Source organism: Diabrotica virgifera, chromosome 3, assembly GCF_917563875.1.
Source record: "Diabrotica virgifera virgifera chromosome 3, PGI_DIABVI_V3a".
Lineage (NCBI taxonomy): Eukaryota > Metazoa > Arthropoda > Insecta > Coleoptera > Chrysomelidae > Diabrotica > Diabrotica virgifera.
This window is the reverse complement of record NC_065445.1, coordinates 67,322,038-67,341,559: the sequence shown is the minus strand read 5'-3', so window position 1 is coordinate 67,341,559 and position 19,522 is coordinate 67,322,038. Positions and strand designations below refer to the sequence as shown.

At 33.3% G+C, this 19,522-nt stretch overlaps 1 protein-coding gene across 2 annotated transcripts in view; it reads right to left on the bottom strand.

Annotated features, from left to right (window-relative positions):
- Positions 1-19,522, bottom strand: part of LOC126881873 (anillin-like) — a 136,175-nt gene that overhangs the window by 52,913 nt on the left and 63,740 nt on the right. For both annotated transcript variants that reach the window (XM_050646521.1, XM_050646522.1), the window contains exon 11: positions 6,072-6,165. In XM_050646521.1, the coding sequence (XP_050502478.1) occupies positions 6,072-6,165 (94 nt within the window). The remainder of the gene's footprint in view (positions 1-6,071; positions 6,166-19,522) is intronic.

Below are 19,522 nucleotides of genomic sequence, written 5' to 3'. Positions count from 1 at the left end.
CCAGATAAATAGAGGAACATGGCAAATGTAAAGAGGAAAAAAATAATGGTCAATCTACACAGAGGAAATACCAAAGAACCAGTCACAACTGGAGCATATTTTGCGGGACACACACACCACAAACAAAACACGGTACCAGAAGTACAATTTTTGCGTGGCCCAACGAATGGACGCAAATAATTTTGAAATAAACGGTTTGAACTATATTAACGTTGATTATGAAGGAACGTGAAAGGTTGTATGAAGGAACGAATGATAGTCGAAGGCAACGTAGCGGGAAAAGATCCAGAAGAAGATCTCTAGCACTATGGTCGGACCAAATAAAGTATATGACTGGTTACTCATTCTGCGAAGCAAAACAACACGCACAGGAGAGATAAATTGGACAGAAATAGTCAAACAAATTACATGACGCCAGTACATCCTTATGAAGGAGAAAAGATAGAGGAGGATAAAGAAAGATATATAAAATTATTAGCGTATTCAGAATTAGTGTAATATTCAGAAATGATTTAGATGAGATACACATAAATATATATACAAAGGAATAAAAATTAATGGAATTGCAGGAAGTGCAACTACAAAACATTCAATCAAGATGTATAAATTAAAAGTACATATTTATATATTTCATGATTCAGGAAAAATTAAATTGCAATGCAATAATTAAACTTCGCAATTTTGATAACATTTTCAGAAGAAATGAATGGAGCTATTTATTTCTCCAATTTTGCCGGCGAGGAGTGAAATTATAAAATATTTCGAGATCTGAACGAAAACGATAGAATATGTAAAAATGTGTAAATATGCAAAAAAGCAGTTTTCACAGAAGAAATAGCAGAATATCCAGCAACAACCATAGCAATGGAACAGTACCACAGTATAAAGAGGTTTTAAAAGAAAAAGGTTTGTGGCAATTGCAAAGTATTATAGGAAACATACTAACAATTTGTCGGAAATAGCTGCACCATGAAATAAATGATGACACCCTGAAAACGTCACTGTCAAACCACCCGTAAATTGAATTATCATTTATTTTATCGTAAGACAATTTCAACACATTTAGAAATGTATTTCTAACAGTAATAATACAGGTATGAGTATGAGAATACAAAAGACTTCTAGATCTTCGGCCACATGGAATAATTGTCCTGCATTTGGTATCTGAGTTTATTCACGAATGTTTTTTGCGCCTCCAAGATCTTGATAAAGAGCAAACACTAATGGATTGTGGGTAATGTAGGGTATGCTGTTATTGTCCAAACGTTCTTGGGACCGAGGCAACAAAACAGGTCGATATAGGCGAGCGGCACACCCCTAATTTGAGGTTTAGAAATCGAAAAAGTGACCCTGATAGGTGAATGGCAAATTTTGGTCATTCTTTATATTTTTGAGGTCGCTGAATCCGAATATGAAGTTTATTTTTATCTAGAATTGGTGGAACATGTTCAAAAATCAAATTTAATGTAAAATTGCGAAAAATCAATTTTGATGATTTTTCATATTTACCTCGTGGTATCTTTGGTCGCTGTAAATATTTCCTTTGAAAATTTTACTGTATCATCCCTGAAGAATTTAGATAACAATAAGGTTTGTCCGAGATGTTTAAACAAATTAAAAGAGAAGTTGTTAATTTTTAAACATTTTGTCGTCAGATTTCGTTAGTTTCATGTTTACTTAAAAAAGTTGTGTGACAAACTTTTTAGTTTATAATTTTAATCAACACAGCATTAAAACATTAGTCATAAAGAAGTTTCCTGGAAAAGTCAAAATATGCAACAAGAAAAAAGTTATGTGACTTTATAGATGAGTGGCATTCCCCAAAAAAAAAAACGCTTATTTCTCGATATACTGACCACGGTGTGGTGAATGGCTAATTTTGTCTTACTTTATGTTTTTGATGGTGCTGAAAACGAAAATGAGGTTTATTTTGAATTTTAATGGGGGAACATCGTCAAAATCGCAATTTTGCCCTAAAAATAAAAAAATGAAATCACGTAAAATTAAAAGTTGCACTATGTTTTTTCTATAAAACATTTTGTTCTTTGTACTCTATATTTTAACATAATAATAATAGTCTCCCGTTTTATACCGCTCACGTGGCTTTGGGAGTATAGCAGGGTAGTCTGCTATATCTATATTCTACTCTATATTACTAATACTGCTACTCTATATTTTAACATAAACTTGATTAACAATCTAAATTTCCAATTTTGTCTCTCAACTTTTGCGATTAAACTTTGCAATTCAGGAATCTTCACCTTTTACTTTATTTCAGAAAAAAGTATTAAAATGGAACAGAGTTGTAGCGAGTTAAACGCAAAAAAACGTGATCTCATTTTTTTATTTTTAAAGTAAAATTACGATTTTGACAATGTTCCCCGAGTTAAAATTCAAAACAAACCTAATTTTCGTTTTCAACACCATCAACAACATAAAGTATGACCAAACTTAGCCATTCACCACACCGTGGTCACTATCTCGAGAAATATGCGTTTTTTGGAATGTGCCGCTCGTCTATAAAGTCATATAATTTTTTTCCTATTACATATCGTCGTCGTCACGGCAAAACTCACTAAGTCCATTTTTGTCAAAATTGAGATCCCTGTCCTAATCAATTTACAATATCAATTTTCATAGTCTGGCAGAAATAACGAAGTCCTAGAAAGTACATAGAGATGGTTGCCTAAGTCACTGAATATGCATAAGTCCAAAATTACCATTTTCTTGTCAGGTAGAAGCCATTAAATGTTCGTTTTCTCAGATCTGTTGATTTGGACTTAGTGACTTTTGCCGTGACGACGACGACATTTTGACTTAAAATTTTCTAGAAAACTTCTTCATGAATTATATTTTATTAGTGTGTTCGTAAAATTATGAACTAGAAAGTTTGCCACTCAACTTCTTTAAGTAAACATGAAACTAACGAAATCTGACGACAAAATGTTTAAAAATTAACTACTCCTCTTTTAATTTGTTTAGACATTTTGGACAAATCACATTGTCATCTAAATACTTCAAAGATGACAGTAAAATTTTCAAAAGGAATAAACTTACGTGCATAGAAATCGGCCCACTTAAAAATTTGGTCATTTTTGATGTTTAATATCACTGTAATAATATTGTTGCTAAAGAGGTAAATTTTCATTGTATACCGGGTGTACCAATCAAACTGTGTTTTTTTCTCAAAGTTAGCATCACCCTGTGGAATATTCTAGCATTTATAAAATACTGAAATTAAAACCCAACTATAGCCTCAGGTTTTCTTAACATTTTGTTTTTGATTCATTCGTTTATGTTGGATAATAAAAAAGTTAGGTACTTTAACAACTAGACATGTTCTTCATCAATACAAGGTGTTTCTAAATAAGTGCGACAAACTTTAAGGGGTAATTCTGTATAAAAAAATAATGACCGTTTGCATCATAAACGTATGTTCCGCAAATGTTTCGTTTACGAGATACGGGATGTTGAATTTTTTCTTACAAACTGACGATCTATTTATTGCTTTAAAACCAGTCGAGATATGCAAATGAAATTTGGTGGTTTTAAGACGTAGTTATTGCACATTTTTTGACATACAATTAAGAATTTAATATTCACCATTAGCGCGGATACGTGTAATATGACCGATCATATTACCCGTATGCACGCTAATGGTGAATATAAAATTCTTAATTTTATGTCAAAAAATCCGCAATAACTATCTCGTTAAAACTCACCAAATTTCATTCGCATATCTCAACTGGTTTTAAAGTAATAAATAAATCGTCAGTTTGTAAGAAAAATTTCAACATCCCGTATCTCGAAAACGAAACATTTGCGGACATACGTTTATAAAGCCAACTATCATTATTTTTTCAATTGGAAAAGACTGCAAGACTTGTACACACTTCTTTAATATACACGTTAACATTTCACTTCAACAGTAATAATAGAAATTTTTTGAAAATTTAACTTTAAAATTTAGTATCTTAACTTTAAATTCATTTAACCTATACATGGCTTTTTAGTCATTTTCAATTTTTAATTAATATTTATGAACATAGAGGTCGCATAAGATTGTAGTTCCTTCTTTATCATTTTAATAAATGACAGTCTTCCTCAGCTGATCTGCTGTTCACGTGGGCTCAAAATGGTTTGACTCAGCCATGTTGTCTTATTAATTAATAAAAGAATTTAGATGTGATTTTATTCACTTTAAAGAGTTATTATACCCTATATCTGTGGCTTTTGCCCAGTATCCATGTTTTTTATTGTGTCGTTTAGCAATTGCTCTTCTATGAAGGTTTTATAAGAGGACGTAAGTTTTTCACTCATTTTTTATATAAAAAAAATCTTATCTTAAATATGTCCTTTTAGGAAGCTCTGATGATGGCACGTTATGTGTCGAAAGTACTTAGCTGATAATAAAATATTTTTTACACACTATGAAAAGATTATTTTTTCAGGCAGAATTACTCTTTAAAGTTTGTCGTACTTATTTAGAAACACCGTGTATTGATGAAGAACATGTCTAGTTGTTAAAGTACCTAACTTTTTTTATTATCCAACATAAACGAATGAATCAAAAAACAAAATGTTAGGAAAACCTGAGGCTATAGTTAAGTTTTAATTTCGGTATTTTATAAATGCTAGAATATTGCACAGGGTGATGCGAACTTTGAGAAAAAAAACACAGTTTGATTGGTACACCCGGTATACAATGAAAATTTACCTGTGTAGCAACAGTATTATTACAGTGGTATTGTTAAAGAATCAGGCTATAACATGTTCAAAAATCACTTAAATCGGCCAACAGGTTTAGGAAATATTAGACATCAAAAATGACCAAATTTTTAAGTGGGCCGATTTCTATGCACTTAAGTTTATTTACATCGACCAAAGATACAGCGAGGTAAATTTGAAAAATCATCAAAATTGATTTTTCACATTTTTGCATAAAATTTGATTTTTGAACATGTTCCACCAATTCTAGAAAAAAATAAACTTCATATTCGGATTCAGCCACCTCGAAAACATAAAGAATGACCAAAATTGGTCATTCACCTTAAAGTTGATTTTCATGGTCGGTATAACGTAATTTTAGGGGTTGCTGCGGCTCGCCTAATAGAGAAACCAGTCCACGTAAACTTTTTTTATTGATAGGCTCATGCACGTATTAATTCATGTTCACGTTCAATTAAAGTTAATAATTAAAAAAAATCACAAGAAGAAAATTAAAATAAAGACTGAGCCGTTTTACATGACCGAGATTTACTTCGAAACTGACGCTGATAACTACCATGAAAAATTATCTAATACAAATATGAGATGTAAAACACAAGATTTACTCTGAAATTTCCCATGATAATTTTCAATATAAAAATTTAGAACCTATTCTATATTCTAGAAAGTTTTCAGAGTAAACTGCGTGAGTTTCTGCGCAAAACGTTAAATAACGCGGTGGTGTTTACGATAACCATAACCTTTATAACTACAACATGTGCTTATTTGTTTATTCAGTGAATTCATGACAATTACTAAAAAATAAACAAACGAAAGTTGTAACTTATAACCTTAAAATGTCATTTCACATTTCTTCTTTTCTTATGTTACCTCTACTTAATTTTCTTTCATCAGTGGCCTTTTATTTATAAAAAAATTCTATTTAATGTCATTCACATTACACACTACGCATGCGTTTCACAACAATTATGTTAAGATTTAACTGTAGGTGTAAAACAAGCAACCCCATCCTACTAACACTTTTATCTATGACAAGGAACAATGGAAAAATTGTATAATTTTACTACATAAATTTTCGTTATTATTCTTGAAATAATTTTCGAAGTAAATCTCGGTCATGTAAAACAGCTCTAAGAACATAAAATAAAATAAAATTAGAGTAAGTGTTTCAAATGTTCTCAGTTTTAAAAAAACTAAAAATTTAAAAGTTAATATAAAATTTAGGAACTATCCGTATTGAATTATTCAATATTTATTTAAGTAATAACATGTATGGTGATCGGATTATTTATTCAGTAATGTATATTGATTTTAGTAAATTATAAATAAAAAAAGTTTCTTACCCTTTTCTGTGGCGTCTGATTCTTACACACTGCCTGTATAATTTCGCGACCAAAACTAGTGTTAGGATCGTCCGAATTATTACTTGTCTCAAAACTATATTAACAGAGAAGAAAACCCATGTTAAAATCCAATATTCAGAACATAGTACCTATGTGGTTATAACATGAAAGTGTGAGTTAAAATTCAATAGTACAATTAAACTAGAATAGAATTATACAGGGTGTCCCGAAAAGAATGGTCATAAATTATACCACAGATTTTGGGGTCAAAAATAGGTTGATTGAACCTCACTTACCTATATACAATAGTGCACACAAAAAAAGTTACAGCCCTTTGAAGTTACAAAATGAAAATAGATTTTTTTTCATATATCGAAAACTCTTAGAGATTTTTTATTGAAAATGGACATGTGGTATTTTAATGGCAGCAACATCTTAAATAAAAATTGAGGTGAAATTTGTGCACCCCATAAAAATTTTATGGGGGTTTTGTTCCCTTAAACCCCCCCCCCCCCAAACTTTTGTGTACGTTCCAATTAAATTATTATTGTGGCACCATTAGTGAAACACAATGTTTTTAAAACTTTTTTGCCTCCTAGTACTTTTTCGATAAGCCACTGTTTATCGAGATATTTTGAATATTTGTCGAATCCACCACATATTTGTATATGGTTAAGTACGATTATAGAGACCTGTTAATAATCTGAAAATTTATTTGTAATTTACATTTTTACCTATATTTTGAAAAAGAAGCCACATCTCGATAAAAGGTGACTTATTAAAAAAGACTAAGAGGCAAAAAAGTTTTAAAAAAACTGGGTTTAACTAATGGTACCAAAATAATAGTTTAAATTGGAACGTACACAATCATTTGGGGGGTTTAACCCTTAAACGCCCAACCTTTTTTAGGTTCCATGTACGCCCAAGGGTGGGTAAAAAATGTCCACCTCGAAAATAGCTAATATATTTATTGAGAGTTGTTGGAAATGGATTAAACTTAAGGATCTTTTGCTTAATAAACGCAGCATCTTGTAAAATATTAATATAAACAATTTACAAACCTTACAAAAAAATTACAATGTACATCAAAATTAACATACCAGTAAAAGCCAGTAATTCAAATTTGTAGATTTTCTCCATATTCTTCCTTTCAGCCTCCTCATTGGCGGATAATTATGTCGCGTATGTAATTATACGTCGATAATTATATGGTTTATGTTCCTACCAACGAGAAATGATATAGAAAACTTTAGTAACAAGTTTTACCAAGGGTGTACTTTTTATGACCACCCATTATTAACTCAAGCTATTACTTTTATTTTCAAAAAAATCGGTAGAAACAATTTAACATTCGATAAAAGGCTGTCTTTTAACAATAAATAATATAATTTTTGAAAAAATTTTAAACACGTAATAAATATGTTACAAGGGAATACGTATCAGGTGGACATTTTTTACCCACCCTTGGGCGTTTAAGGGTTAAAGGAACAAAACCCCCATAAATTTTTCATGTAGACATATTAAAGAAGAAGCCGCATCTCGATAAAAAATGCCTTATCGAAAAAATACTGAGAGGCAAAAAAGTTTTAAAAACGTTGTGATTAACTAATGGTTCCACAATAATGAATTAATTGGAACGTACACAAAAGTTTGGGGGGGTTTAAGGGAACAAAACCCCCATAAAATATTTATGGGGTGGAAAAATTTCACTATAATTTTGTTTTAAGATGTTCCTGCCATAAGAATGATACATGTCCATTTTCAAAAAAAAATCTCTAATAGTTTTCGACATATTGAAAAAAATCGATTTTCATTTTGTAAATTCAAAGGGCTGTAACTTTTTTTATGAGCACATTTGTACTAAGGTAAGTTAGGTTCAATCGAACTATTTTTGACCCCAGAATGTCTGGTATAATTTATGACCAATCTTTTCGGGACACCCTGTATAATAATAGTGAAAAGACCGAGTAGAATGGTACAATTCGAAAGTCATACTATTTATAAAAACAGTGACAAAATGGAGCTAGACCTATTTTTGCCTCACTTGTGTAAGCAATTGGGACCGTGCAAGTTCGGCAAAGTGACCCCTATTTCTACTCTCTGTACTTTTATTCGCACTTTTAATTATATTGGCCAATTATATTAGTCCTGGTTACTGGATAATTGTCAAGGCCATAGTCCAAAAAAATAAGATGCAGGTTATGTTATGCAAACGTAAACAATTGTATGTAGTAAATAAAATTAGTTATTAAAATGCAGTACTGCAAGCAAAATACAATTAATTAAATTTACCTTTATATAATAATTGCATATCATATCAATATTGTGGAGCAATATATAATTTTTCTGCTTCAATGACAGAAGGTATGAAATATACGTCAATTTGACAATTTCAATTGACAATATGAATTATTTAAGATAGTTGCAATATTTCTCCGCGACTCGCGCGCGGTCGTTTCTCGTTTCCCTTCCAAGTACTTGCACACCGCGAATACGGTAAAATTGTAACAAATCAATTAACATCTACTAGGGTGGTTCGATAAGTACTTACCCTTCAAAAGAAAAACGAAAATTTTGGAAAAGAGATGATTTATTTCTGAACGTAGTCTTCTTTTAGCTCGATACACTTGACCCAGCGATGCTCCACCTTCTTTAACCCATCCGAAAAATACGTTTTCTCGAGGTCCGCAAAGTAGGCTTCCCGTGATTCTCATTCGGCTTAAATTTCTGCCCGGCGAGCGACTTTTCAAGTTTGGAAACAAAAAGAAGTCATACAGGATCAAATCTGGAGAATACGGTGGATGGAACAACAGTTCGTAACCCAATTTGACCATGTCGACGGCGGAGGTGTGAGCCGGTGCGTTGTCATGGTGGAAGAATACTTTTTACTTCCTCAACTGGGCTATTTTTTCTGTAATTTCGACCGTTTTGTCCTTTTCCAGGAAGTTAATACAGATCACACCTTGTGAATCCCAGAAAATAGTGGCCATCACCTTTCCGGCCGATTCGGAGTACGTTCGCGGGGTGACGTCCACTGTATCGACTGTTCCTTGGTCTCTGGTGTGTACCAGTGGAGCCATGTTTCGTCGACGGTTATGAAATAACGTAGAAACTCCTTTTCATTGCGCTTAAACAGCCTCAGACACTGCTCTAAATTGGTCTCATGGTTGCGTTTATTGTCCGGAGTGAGCAAATGCGGCACCCATCGCGCCGACATCTTTCTTATGCCAAAAATTTCGTACAGGATATGATCCAGGCGATTTTTTGAGATTGCTACTGTCTCCGCCATCTCGCGAACGTTCAGTCGGTGGTCTGCCAATACGAGATCGTGGATTACTTTTACGTTATTCTCCGTGGTAGCCGTTTTCGGGGTACCTGGGCCTGACTTTCAAATACCGACGTGCGCTCACGTTGAAACTCGTTAAATCAATAATTTTTGACGGCCAAACTCTCAAAGCTGCGGTATTTCCATTCCGAAAACAAAACTCACTCACATCACCGACCAATATTGGTCTTTTTTTATTTTTCAAAATTCAGACACGCCCGCTTACACACGCGTTCAAAACAAAACTACTAGTCCAATTCGGCTGAGATTTTGACATAAACCGTTTACAAGAATACATTACACGATGATAGTAGATTTCTCTTGCGACAGTGGCGCCATCGGGCGAAGAAGCTAAGTACTTATGGGACCACCCACGTTAGATGGTTTTTAGTAGAACAGGCCGGATTTAGAAAACACGTTAGCACTATCGATTTTATACATATGAAGCAATTGTTAATAGAATGGTAATTTACTGCATATACTGCGCCTACTCACTTTGCATTAAGAGAGTCTAAATTTCCAAATGAACTCTCGGAAGATACAGTATAGTTATGAACGATCATATGTAAGAATTGATTATAGATATATTCAGGTCATTAAAAACATATCAAAACACTACATTTAATGTTAAGATTGTTGAATGAACTAGATTCGACGAATTCGACGAGAAGTTCGACAAGGTTAAAATACCTTCATTTTAATCCTAGAACACGTCTTTAAGCAACAAGATTGAGATGATAAATGAATTAGCTAGGTAGCTACTGAATTCAGACTCAGTTGACTGGCTTTTGCAGACCAAGATAAGTCTTATTCTTTATAAAATGTGGTGTGTTCGTTGGAGAATTGAGTAACGTAACTACTGAAGGAAATGCACAAATTTATTGAGATGTTAACAGTTAGAGATACAAAACGATACTAAAATTAATGAATACAAACTACATATTTCTTAAAACCTTTCATAGTCCATGAACATTTCGCTGACACCGCGAAATTACAAGCGTTGGTGTTTATCATGTCACGTAGTCTAAATATTGAAATATAAACACACACAGTGGCGTGCTCGCCATAACACCTCCCTCCTGAAAACCGAAGCTGGGGTGTCCAAGAAGGGCCTCTTTGCAGCTTCGAAGTTTTGGGCTTGTAGTGTAGAGCCTCTCTGGATATGCTCCGAACAGGGCAGGTAGGGCCACATGAAACAAAGAAACCCACCGGCAATAACTCATTCTATTTTTGTTGTTGTGAGAAGGCCGTAGATGAAGTGTACCACAAGGTAATCGAATTATATGTTGCAATTATTACTGATTAAATTCATTTATAATATGGAAAATGAAAGTTCATATCTACTACTTGCCGTGTTACACTTCAACTTCGTTTAGTTAATAACCTCATAAAATGGTTTTACATTATTGAAATGAAATTTTCGAATAACCTCGTTATCTAACTTAATTTTTAGAGTTTTATTGGTTTCATTGACTTCCAGAACAACATATGGTCCTGTATTTAATATCGATTTTGGTGTATTTGGATTTCTTGGTCTTTTTAAGAGAATATTATCTCCAACTTTATACTTTACTTCCAAGTTACTCGTTCTTAAGTTATCAAAACGGTTCTTTTGCTTTTTCCTTTGATCGCATTGTTTTTCCCTTATATTTTCTAACTGATTATTATACGAAATTTCATCAAATTCCCTATCATTTTTATATGGAAATACTAAACTGTAGGGGGTAGTGGATGTTGAATGATGTTTACTAGAATTATATGAGTATATAGCGACTAAAAGTGCATCTTCTAAGTCGCACTGGTTATGTTCTAAAAGATAGCTTCGCAAAGTATCTGTTATGGTAGCATGGAAACGCTCAATTATACCGTTAGAGGCATGGTACTCAGACGAAGTAAGGTGCCATTCGATATTCAACGAATTAACAAAACTTTGTATCTTTTTATTATTAAATTCGCCCCCGTGATCTGACATAATCATCTTAGGAAGGCCAAAAAGCGAAAAATAATTTTTTAACTTACTAATTATCGTTTCTGGTTTTTTATCAGTTAAAATATACGCTTGCGCAAATTTTGTTAGATTATCTATAACGGTGAGCATTTTCTGTTTATCAAAAAAGAACAGGTCTACAGATAAAGCCTCAAATGGTTTCTCCGGAGAATGCCTTACATTTAAACCTTGAGTACGATTCCTACGATCAAATTTTGAGAGTTGACAAGTAGGGCATAAAGTAATAAATTCGGTTATTTCTCTATACATATTTTTCCATTTATAAAGTTGTCGAATTTTGTCTGCAGTTTCATTAATTCCTTTGTGATAATTACTCGGGTCGTTGTGATATTCGAAAATTATCCTTTGCCTATCTTCTACAGGCGGCATAGTAACGATATTTTTACAAATTACAAAGTTAACGTCTGGATAAAGGAAACTGAGCATTTTATAATAAATATTGCTTTCAAAATAAGGTATGCTATAAGTTTTATTTCGGACTAATACTAGTTTTTTCAAAGTATTAAAATTCTCAAGGCAATGGTGTGGCTTAATTTTAACTATATTAATCTCTCTACTACGATTTTCGTTATATAACTTTAAAATTTTTTCAAAATCCGAGTCACCAACTGTGGGAAAATTATCATTGATAATTTCGAAATGATTTATATTTCTGTCATTCTCATCGTATAGATATAAAATACTCTTATTGTTAACGTCTAAGATTTGCTCATTAGAGTAGGAAAAATTATTTAAAACTAAGTTAGTTTTAACATTCTCAAATTCGGTATATTCATTTTGTTTTTGATGCACATGGTTTAATCGAATTCTTGACAGAGCGTCTGCAACTCTGTTTGCTTTGCCCGAAATATGCTGAATATCAAAATTATATTCACTTAATTTCAGTCTCCATCGTGATAATTTAGAATTAGGATCTTTTAAATTTAAAAGCCATATAAGTGGTCTATGGTCTGTGACTAATCGAAATTTAACTCCAAATAGATATGGACGGAAGTAATTTGTAAAGTGTACAACAGACAATAATTCCTTCTCTGTAGTGGAATATTTCATTTCAGTTTCATTTAATGTTCTCGATGCAAAAGCGATAGGTCGATCCTCACCGTTATCGGACATCTGTGACAAAACCCCACCGACAGCGACATTCGATGCATCGGTCGTCAAAATAAATTCTTTAGAGAAATTAGGATAAACCAGAATTTTTTCCGAGGTCAAAAATTGTTTACATTTGTCAAAGCATTCCACTACTTCGGGTGTAACATGAAACTTTATATTTTTTTTCAACAAACCCGTTAGAGGTTTAGTTAAATCAGCAAAATTATTTACAAATTTCCTATAATAGCCAAATAAGCCGAGAAATGATTTACATTCAGTTTGATTTTGCGGGACTGGAAAATCTAAAATAGCTTGAATCTTTTTCGGGTCTGGTTTAATACCTTCCGGTGTCAATAAATGACCTAAGAAAGTTATTTCATCCGTTAAAAACTTACATTTATCAGGTTCGATCTTTAAATTATTTTTTTGTATTAATTCAAAAATTATTTCGATATTTTTAAGATGATCTTCGACTGTATTACTAAAAATTAAAATATCGTCCATATAAATGAAACATGTTTTGCCTATGTGCTCTCGAAATATGTCATTCATCACTCTAGCAAAGGTACTAGGAGCGTTTTTAAGCCCAAACGGCATTCTAGTAAATTCAAAATGCCCGTTTTCTGTGGAAAAAGCTGTTTTTTCGATATCTTCGGGATTCATGGGAATTTGGTGAAAACCCGACGCCAGATCGATTGTAGAAAAAAATTTAGAGGTATTGAGAAGGTCGAAAATATCGCTAATATTCGGGATAGGAAATCTATCGTCAACCGTGATAAGATTTAATTTTCTAAAATCAATTACTATCCTCCATTTTTGAACATTATTTTCGTCAGGTTTTTTGGGGACAATAAAAAATGGCGAATTCCAAGGACTGACAGAATCGCGAATTATTCCCTGCTCTAATAATTTTGTTATTTGTTTATTGACCTCTTTTTTATGAACGTGAGGGTGCCGATAATTTCTAGTATAAATCGGACTGGCATTTTCAGGGTTAGTACGGATATTATGTTTTATTCGACTGCTAAAAGTTAGATGTTCGTTAGGTAACGAGAATATATTTTGGAACTTCACATGAATATCTTTTATCTTTGTTTGTAATCTTTCATCAAGATGGTCTAATTTTAGTTTACTTATAATAGTATCAATTTTTTCAGTTGAGTCGATAACATTACTTCGGACTTGATTTTCGTGTATATTATTTAGACTAAATATATTATGTTCCCGATCAGACGAAAACAATGGGATTTCCTCATGATTAGCAAATAAAGTATTCAAACCAAAGTCAATAACACATTTATTCTTTTCTAAAAAATCATAACCAAGTATTCCATCAAAAGGTGAATTTATGTCTACTATATAGAATTTTTCAACACTCGAAAATAATTTAAAGTTTACGCTCTTTGTAACTTGAATTGGTTCGTTACTAATACCAAATATTTTAAAATTTTCATGATTAAACTGATAAGAGTCTAAAATTTTACTTGGTTTCAATATTGATATAGCTGCCCCTGAATCGATTAATAACTTTAAATTTAAATTTTTAATATGCGCGTAAAGAAGCGGTTTATTTGCTACTTGGTAAATTGTAAAGTTGTCAGCGGAATTTGCTCTAAAAAATCCTGATCAACTTCGATTTCTATGTCTTTTTCGTTTTCTGAACTGTCGTTGTCGCAATAGGTATTATGAACAACATTGTGAGATTGTGGTTTACGATAACATTTTTCTGCTTTATGTCCATATTTATGGCAAAAAGTGCACTTTGGAATGGTTAATTTAATTGGTGGATTTGGATTTATCGATTGATTTGTTGAACCGGGCGCAGAAAATGTTTTTTGCGTACCTGCATTACTTGAAGAAATTGTATTGTCATTATTTATATTTAATTTAGAAAAATTGTCATTTGTTTGTTTGAAATATTGTTGGTTTTCATAATCGTTTAAAATTTGCTTAATTTGAATCAACGAACTGGGATTTAAAGAACGAAGCATTTGACACAAAGGTTCTTTTATGCCCGTAATAGCGGTCAGAATTGCAGTCTTACTGTGAAAATTATTTAAACATTTTTTTTCAACATTGTTCAAACTTGAATCGTATTTGATAACTTTACTGATTCTTATCAATTGTTTTTCAATTCTGTCAACGAAATTTACCGGTTTTTCATTAGAACGTTGCTTAAAATGGCATAACTCAAAATTTAGACACTGCAAATCCAAATTTTCACCAAACTGAGAAAGGAGAGCATTTTTTATCTCTTGCCATGTCGAAAATTCTTTCGAGCCAATGAAATCAAGAGCCTTTCCCTCTAACCTGCTTTTTACAATAAAAGGAAAAATTTGTAACTCCGCTGGGTCAAATTTTGCAAAAATGAAATCAACAGAATCTATAAAATAGTGTAATTTTGAAGAAGACCCATCAAAAACATTTATAAGCTTGATAGCTTTGTCACTATTAATATAATTATTAGAAGTGTTGGCGGAAATTATGGACGTATTTGCTGTTACGTCGTTAGTTGCCATTATATTAACAAAAAATAAGTTAAACAAATAAAAAAATAAAAAAAAATGCAAATACTAGATATGATATCTTAAAAGTTTGAAAATAGCGAAACAGAGTAAATAAAAAAATGAAAACAAATACAAAATTACTATAATTCGACTAACCTCAAGTATGTACTTCCGTGAGAACGTGGCCTTACACCGGAACGGGTCGAGAACGTTGCAGCGTCTCAGATCAGGTGGATTTACACTGGAACGGGAAGAGAACGGGTGGAGAACGTTGTACCTTCTGGATCAAGTGGCTGTACACTGGAACTGGTCGAAATTCTAAACTGTATGTAGTTGCTTCTTCTGTGGAAATGCTTCACCGTTTCCAGGGTCGAGTGGCTTTTCACTGAAGCTGGTGGTTGAGAAGATTTCACGAAGTTGCTAGTTGCGCCTCTCCAGAACTTCCGAATTGCTTTGTGGCTTTACACAACAAGTGGCCTTACACTTGGAATTCTTCAAGTTGCTTACGGGTTCCTTCAGTTTTCCTTCCTCGTGGCCTTACACTCGGAACTCAACTACTAAGTCACTAATTCTCCAATTTCCCAATTAACGATTAAAATCGATTAGAAAAAAAGGCTTTACTTTTTCTAATTGGAAATTTCTACTAACTGCGCCAGTCTTATTCTTTATAAAATGTGGTGTGTTCGTTGGAGAATTGAGTAACGTAACTACTGAAGGAAATGCACAAATTTATTGAGATGTTAACAGTTAGAGATACAAAACGATACTAAAATTAATGAATACAAACTACATATTTCTTAAAACCTTTCATAGTCCATGAACATTTCGCTGACACCGCGAAATTACAAGCGTTGGTGTTTATCATGTCACGTAGTCTAAATATTGAAATATAAACACACACAGTGGCGTGCTCGCCATAACAGATATACATGTAACCTTCCTCTTCGAGTAGGGACCTTTTGTTTCCGGAAAGTTATCCTTTTTCATCGCCTTTTAGTCGGCTATTTTTACAATTTTTAAAATGTATTTATTTAAATCCAACCACTGTTTGGTTCTGGGGCTATTTAGCAAGTACCTCAAGTTCACTGATGATAGACTGATAAGTTCGAAGACGTTCTGAACATTTCTTGATGTTTAAATTTTAATTAAATTATACCGATTACAACAGGAGTTTACTTCGATGTTAAAGTTTGTTAATTAAAATAAAGTTTTGGCATTCGTATCACATGTCATATCCAAAATACAGTAAACGTCGATTATGATAAGGTGCGCTAAATGGTATATTTTCGCCTCCTCGAGTCAGCGGATTCCTACTATTGTCGAAACGATTGGAAGCCTGGCATTCATTAATTGGCGTATCCCAAGTGTCAGTTACTGTTCAGTGTATGGCCGGTATACACTACACGATTTATCGTAACGATGTGACTGCGCAGTTCGTTTGTGCAGTTTTTCTAACGTCCATTGAGTGTTCATATGTCTACAAAATTTGCATCGATCACCAGTTCTCTGCAGTAGCTCAGACTATAAACATGTCATCCGCGATAGAAGACGACGACGACGGCATTAGGATCAATAGGTTTGTACTTAACTAGCCTATCGTAGGCAGCATTTTCCTTATTGCGGTCGTGATAATCTTTACTTTTCTTAATCCACAAGCATTGGATGAATTCTTCCAATTTGTCACGAATTTCGCTACAATAATCTTGCGACATGTTTTGACGTGTGCGGATGCGTCCGTCTACAGTCTACAGGAAGACTTGTGAACGAACTGAATGATTGGCCAACTTCCGTCTACACACTACCAACACTACGATAAAACTGTGCAATCGCGATCGACAACGATTTATCGAAGAATGCCGGTATATACGACAACGATTTATTGTAGGGATGTGACTGCGCAGTTCGTTCGTGCAGTTTTATCAATGGCGTGTGCGAAAATTGGCGCAATTTTAGGTTGGTGCAAACGATTGGCTGGCAGGAACAAAATTTATTCGATAAATCGTTGTCGATTGCAGTTGCAGTTTTATAGTAGTGTGGGTAGTGTGTAGACGGAAGTTGGGCCAATCATTCAGTTTATTCATATGAGCGCCCTGTAGCTAAAAATCTCTAAGAATTGTTTTTTGTTTTAGCTGTGTAACTAAAGACAGGACGTGTAGGTAAATTTCTTCATTCATCCTCAAATAATTATACTATCTTTTGGGGAAAATTTCAACTCATTTAATAAATTTAGGTGAGCGTATGACTTTCTTTTGAGAAGCCAATCCTTACACCACACACTCCGTGATTTTCTTCTCTTTTTATACAAAATGTGTCGTCGTCTTCTATCGCAGATGACATGTTTATAGTATGAACTTCTGCAGAGAACTGATGAATGATGATCAATGCAAATTTTGTAGATTTATAGACATTCAATGGACGCAAACGAACAATAAATTGTTGTAGTATATACCGGGCATTATTGTTATCTACTATTCTGATGAACTTGCGTCTCGTTGTTTCATTGCCACATTACTTAAACAATGCTGCTAAAATGAGTCCTCCTAAAATCTACTCGACGAAACTTCATCAGTATTGGTGTTTGCTGTACATTAAGAAAATAACTCCCATAAAATAAATACAAAAAGAACTTTCACCTATAAACCTATACTTAAATGAATCAGATCCAAAGATGAGTGCGCTAATAACCGGCAAAATAACGGAAAAGACGGAAAACATAATACGTTGTGAAATAAAAAGAGACGAAACCTATAAATTTACAGTATATTGATAACTTCCCATCTTTAGACGTATCGGAGTCAAACTGTTGGCACAGTTGTCACAGTGGCAATTGCCAGACTACTCCGATACGTTTAAAGGTGGGAAACTATCAATATAATGTAAATTTATAGGCTTCTATCGCTAAATTTCCCATCTTTACTAGTTTCGTCTCTTTTTATTTCACAACGTATTTCCGTCTTTTGCGTATTTCACAACGTATGTTTTCCGTATTTCGCGTTATTTTGCCGGTTATTAGCGCATTCATCGCTGTATATAAAAAGTAAGTTTTCTGTTTTAATATTAAAAAGTAAGAAAAAATGTTTTTGTATGTAGGTGAAAATGAACGAAACAAAATGAAATGAAAAAATGAATGTTATTGAAATTTCATTTTTATTAGAAAATATATCATTTATATTAATAAATATCAAAATTAACAGCAAACATAAACAACACTAAACATAATTAAATCCTTATTAGTAAAACCATGAAAATTAATAGTCGAGAAATATTCTGATAGATAAAAAACTTTAATGCTACATATACTCTCTCGCCGAACACATAGGAAAGATTTGGTGAAGCTGGACCAAGCGGGAGAGGTATCCGCGCTTTCTGGTAGATATGAGGGCGGGTCAATAAGTCCGTGACTTTTTGAATTTCCCGCCTCTTAATTGAAATGGCAACACTGCTCTTGTCAACAGGCAACTCTCACTTGACTCTGATCAAAATCTGAACAAGCTGCATCATTTAGTTTGTGTTTGGAAGAAGTTGATAGCAGACTAGTTTTGAGAACAAAATGGAAAAAAGTGAAAAAAATAAAAGTGAAAAAAAAGGTTTCAGATTTAAATCATTATTTGTTATTTTAATTTTATTTTAATATCGAATTTTGTATCAGGGACCTTTCTTTTTTTCTCGGAAAAAAGTGAATTTCGCGTTCTCATTAAGCATTATTTTTTTCTCTACATCATCAATTTCCATGGTAAAGAAGTGGTTTACTGAATTTCGATGTCGCCGTTCAAGCACGGAAGATACCGAACGTTCTGCACGCCCAGTTGAGATTGAGAGAGAAATTGTGAAAGTTATAGCTCAGTGGTTTTCATTTTGAATGATCACTCGGGTATGAGAAAGCTTTCTGCAAGATGGGTGCCACATTTGCTCATAATCGACCACAAACGCAACCGTGTGAGAATTTCACAGGAATGTTGTTGTTCAGACGCAATATGAACGAGTATTTGCGCCGTTTTGTAACCGTGGATCCACTACAACACACCGGAGACCAAACAACAGACAATACAGTGGGTTTCTCGAGATGAATCGGTGACACAGAAGGGTTTGTCAGCCAATAAAGTTATGCCAACCGTTTTTTGGGATTCACGCGGTATAATCCATATTGACTACCTTTAAAAAAGGAAAACAATCAATGGCCAATATTATATTAACTATTGGGTCGATTGAACGGGGATTGAAAAAAAAACGACGTAATTGTTCAAGAAAAAAGTTGTTTTCCGTCTAATTGGGCTACGAATTGCTCCCTCATCCGCCTCATTCTCCAGATTTAGCTCCGAGTGGCTATTTCTTGTACCCAACCTTGAACAAATGGCTCGGCAGAAAGAGATTTGACTCTGACGACGAAATCATGTCACAAAAATATGTTCATTTTGATGACCTCGACAAATCATATTTTTCGGAAGGGATAAAAAATGGAAAAACGTAGGAAAGATTTAAAAGGAAGATTGGAGTAAGGGCATGGAAAATACAGACACTC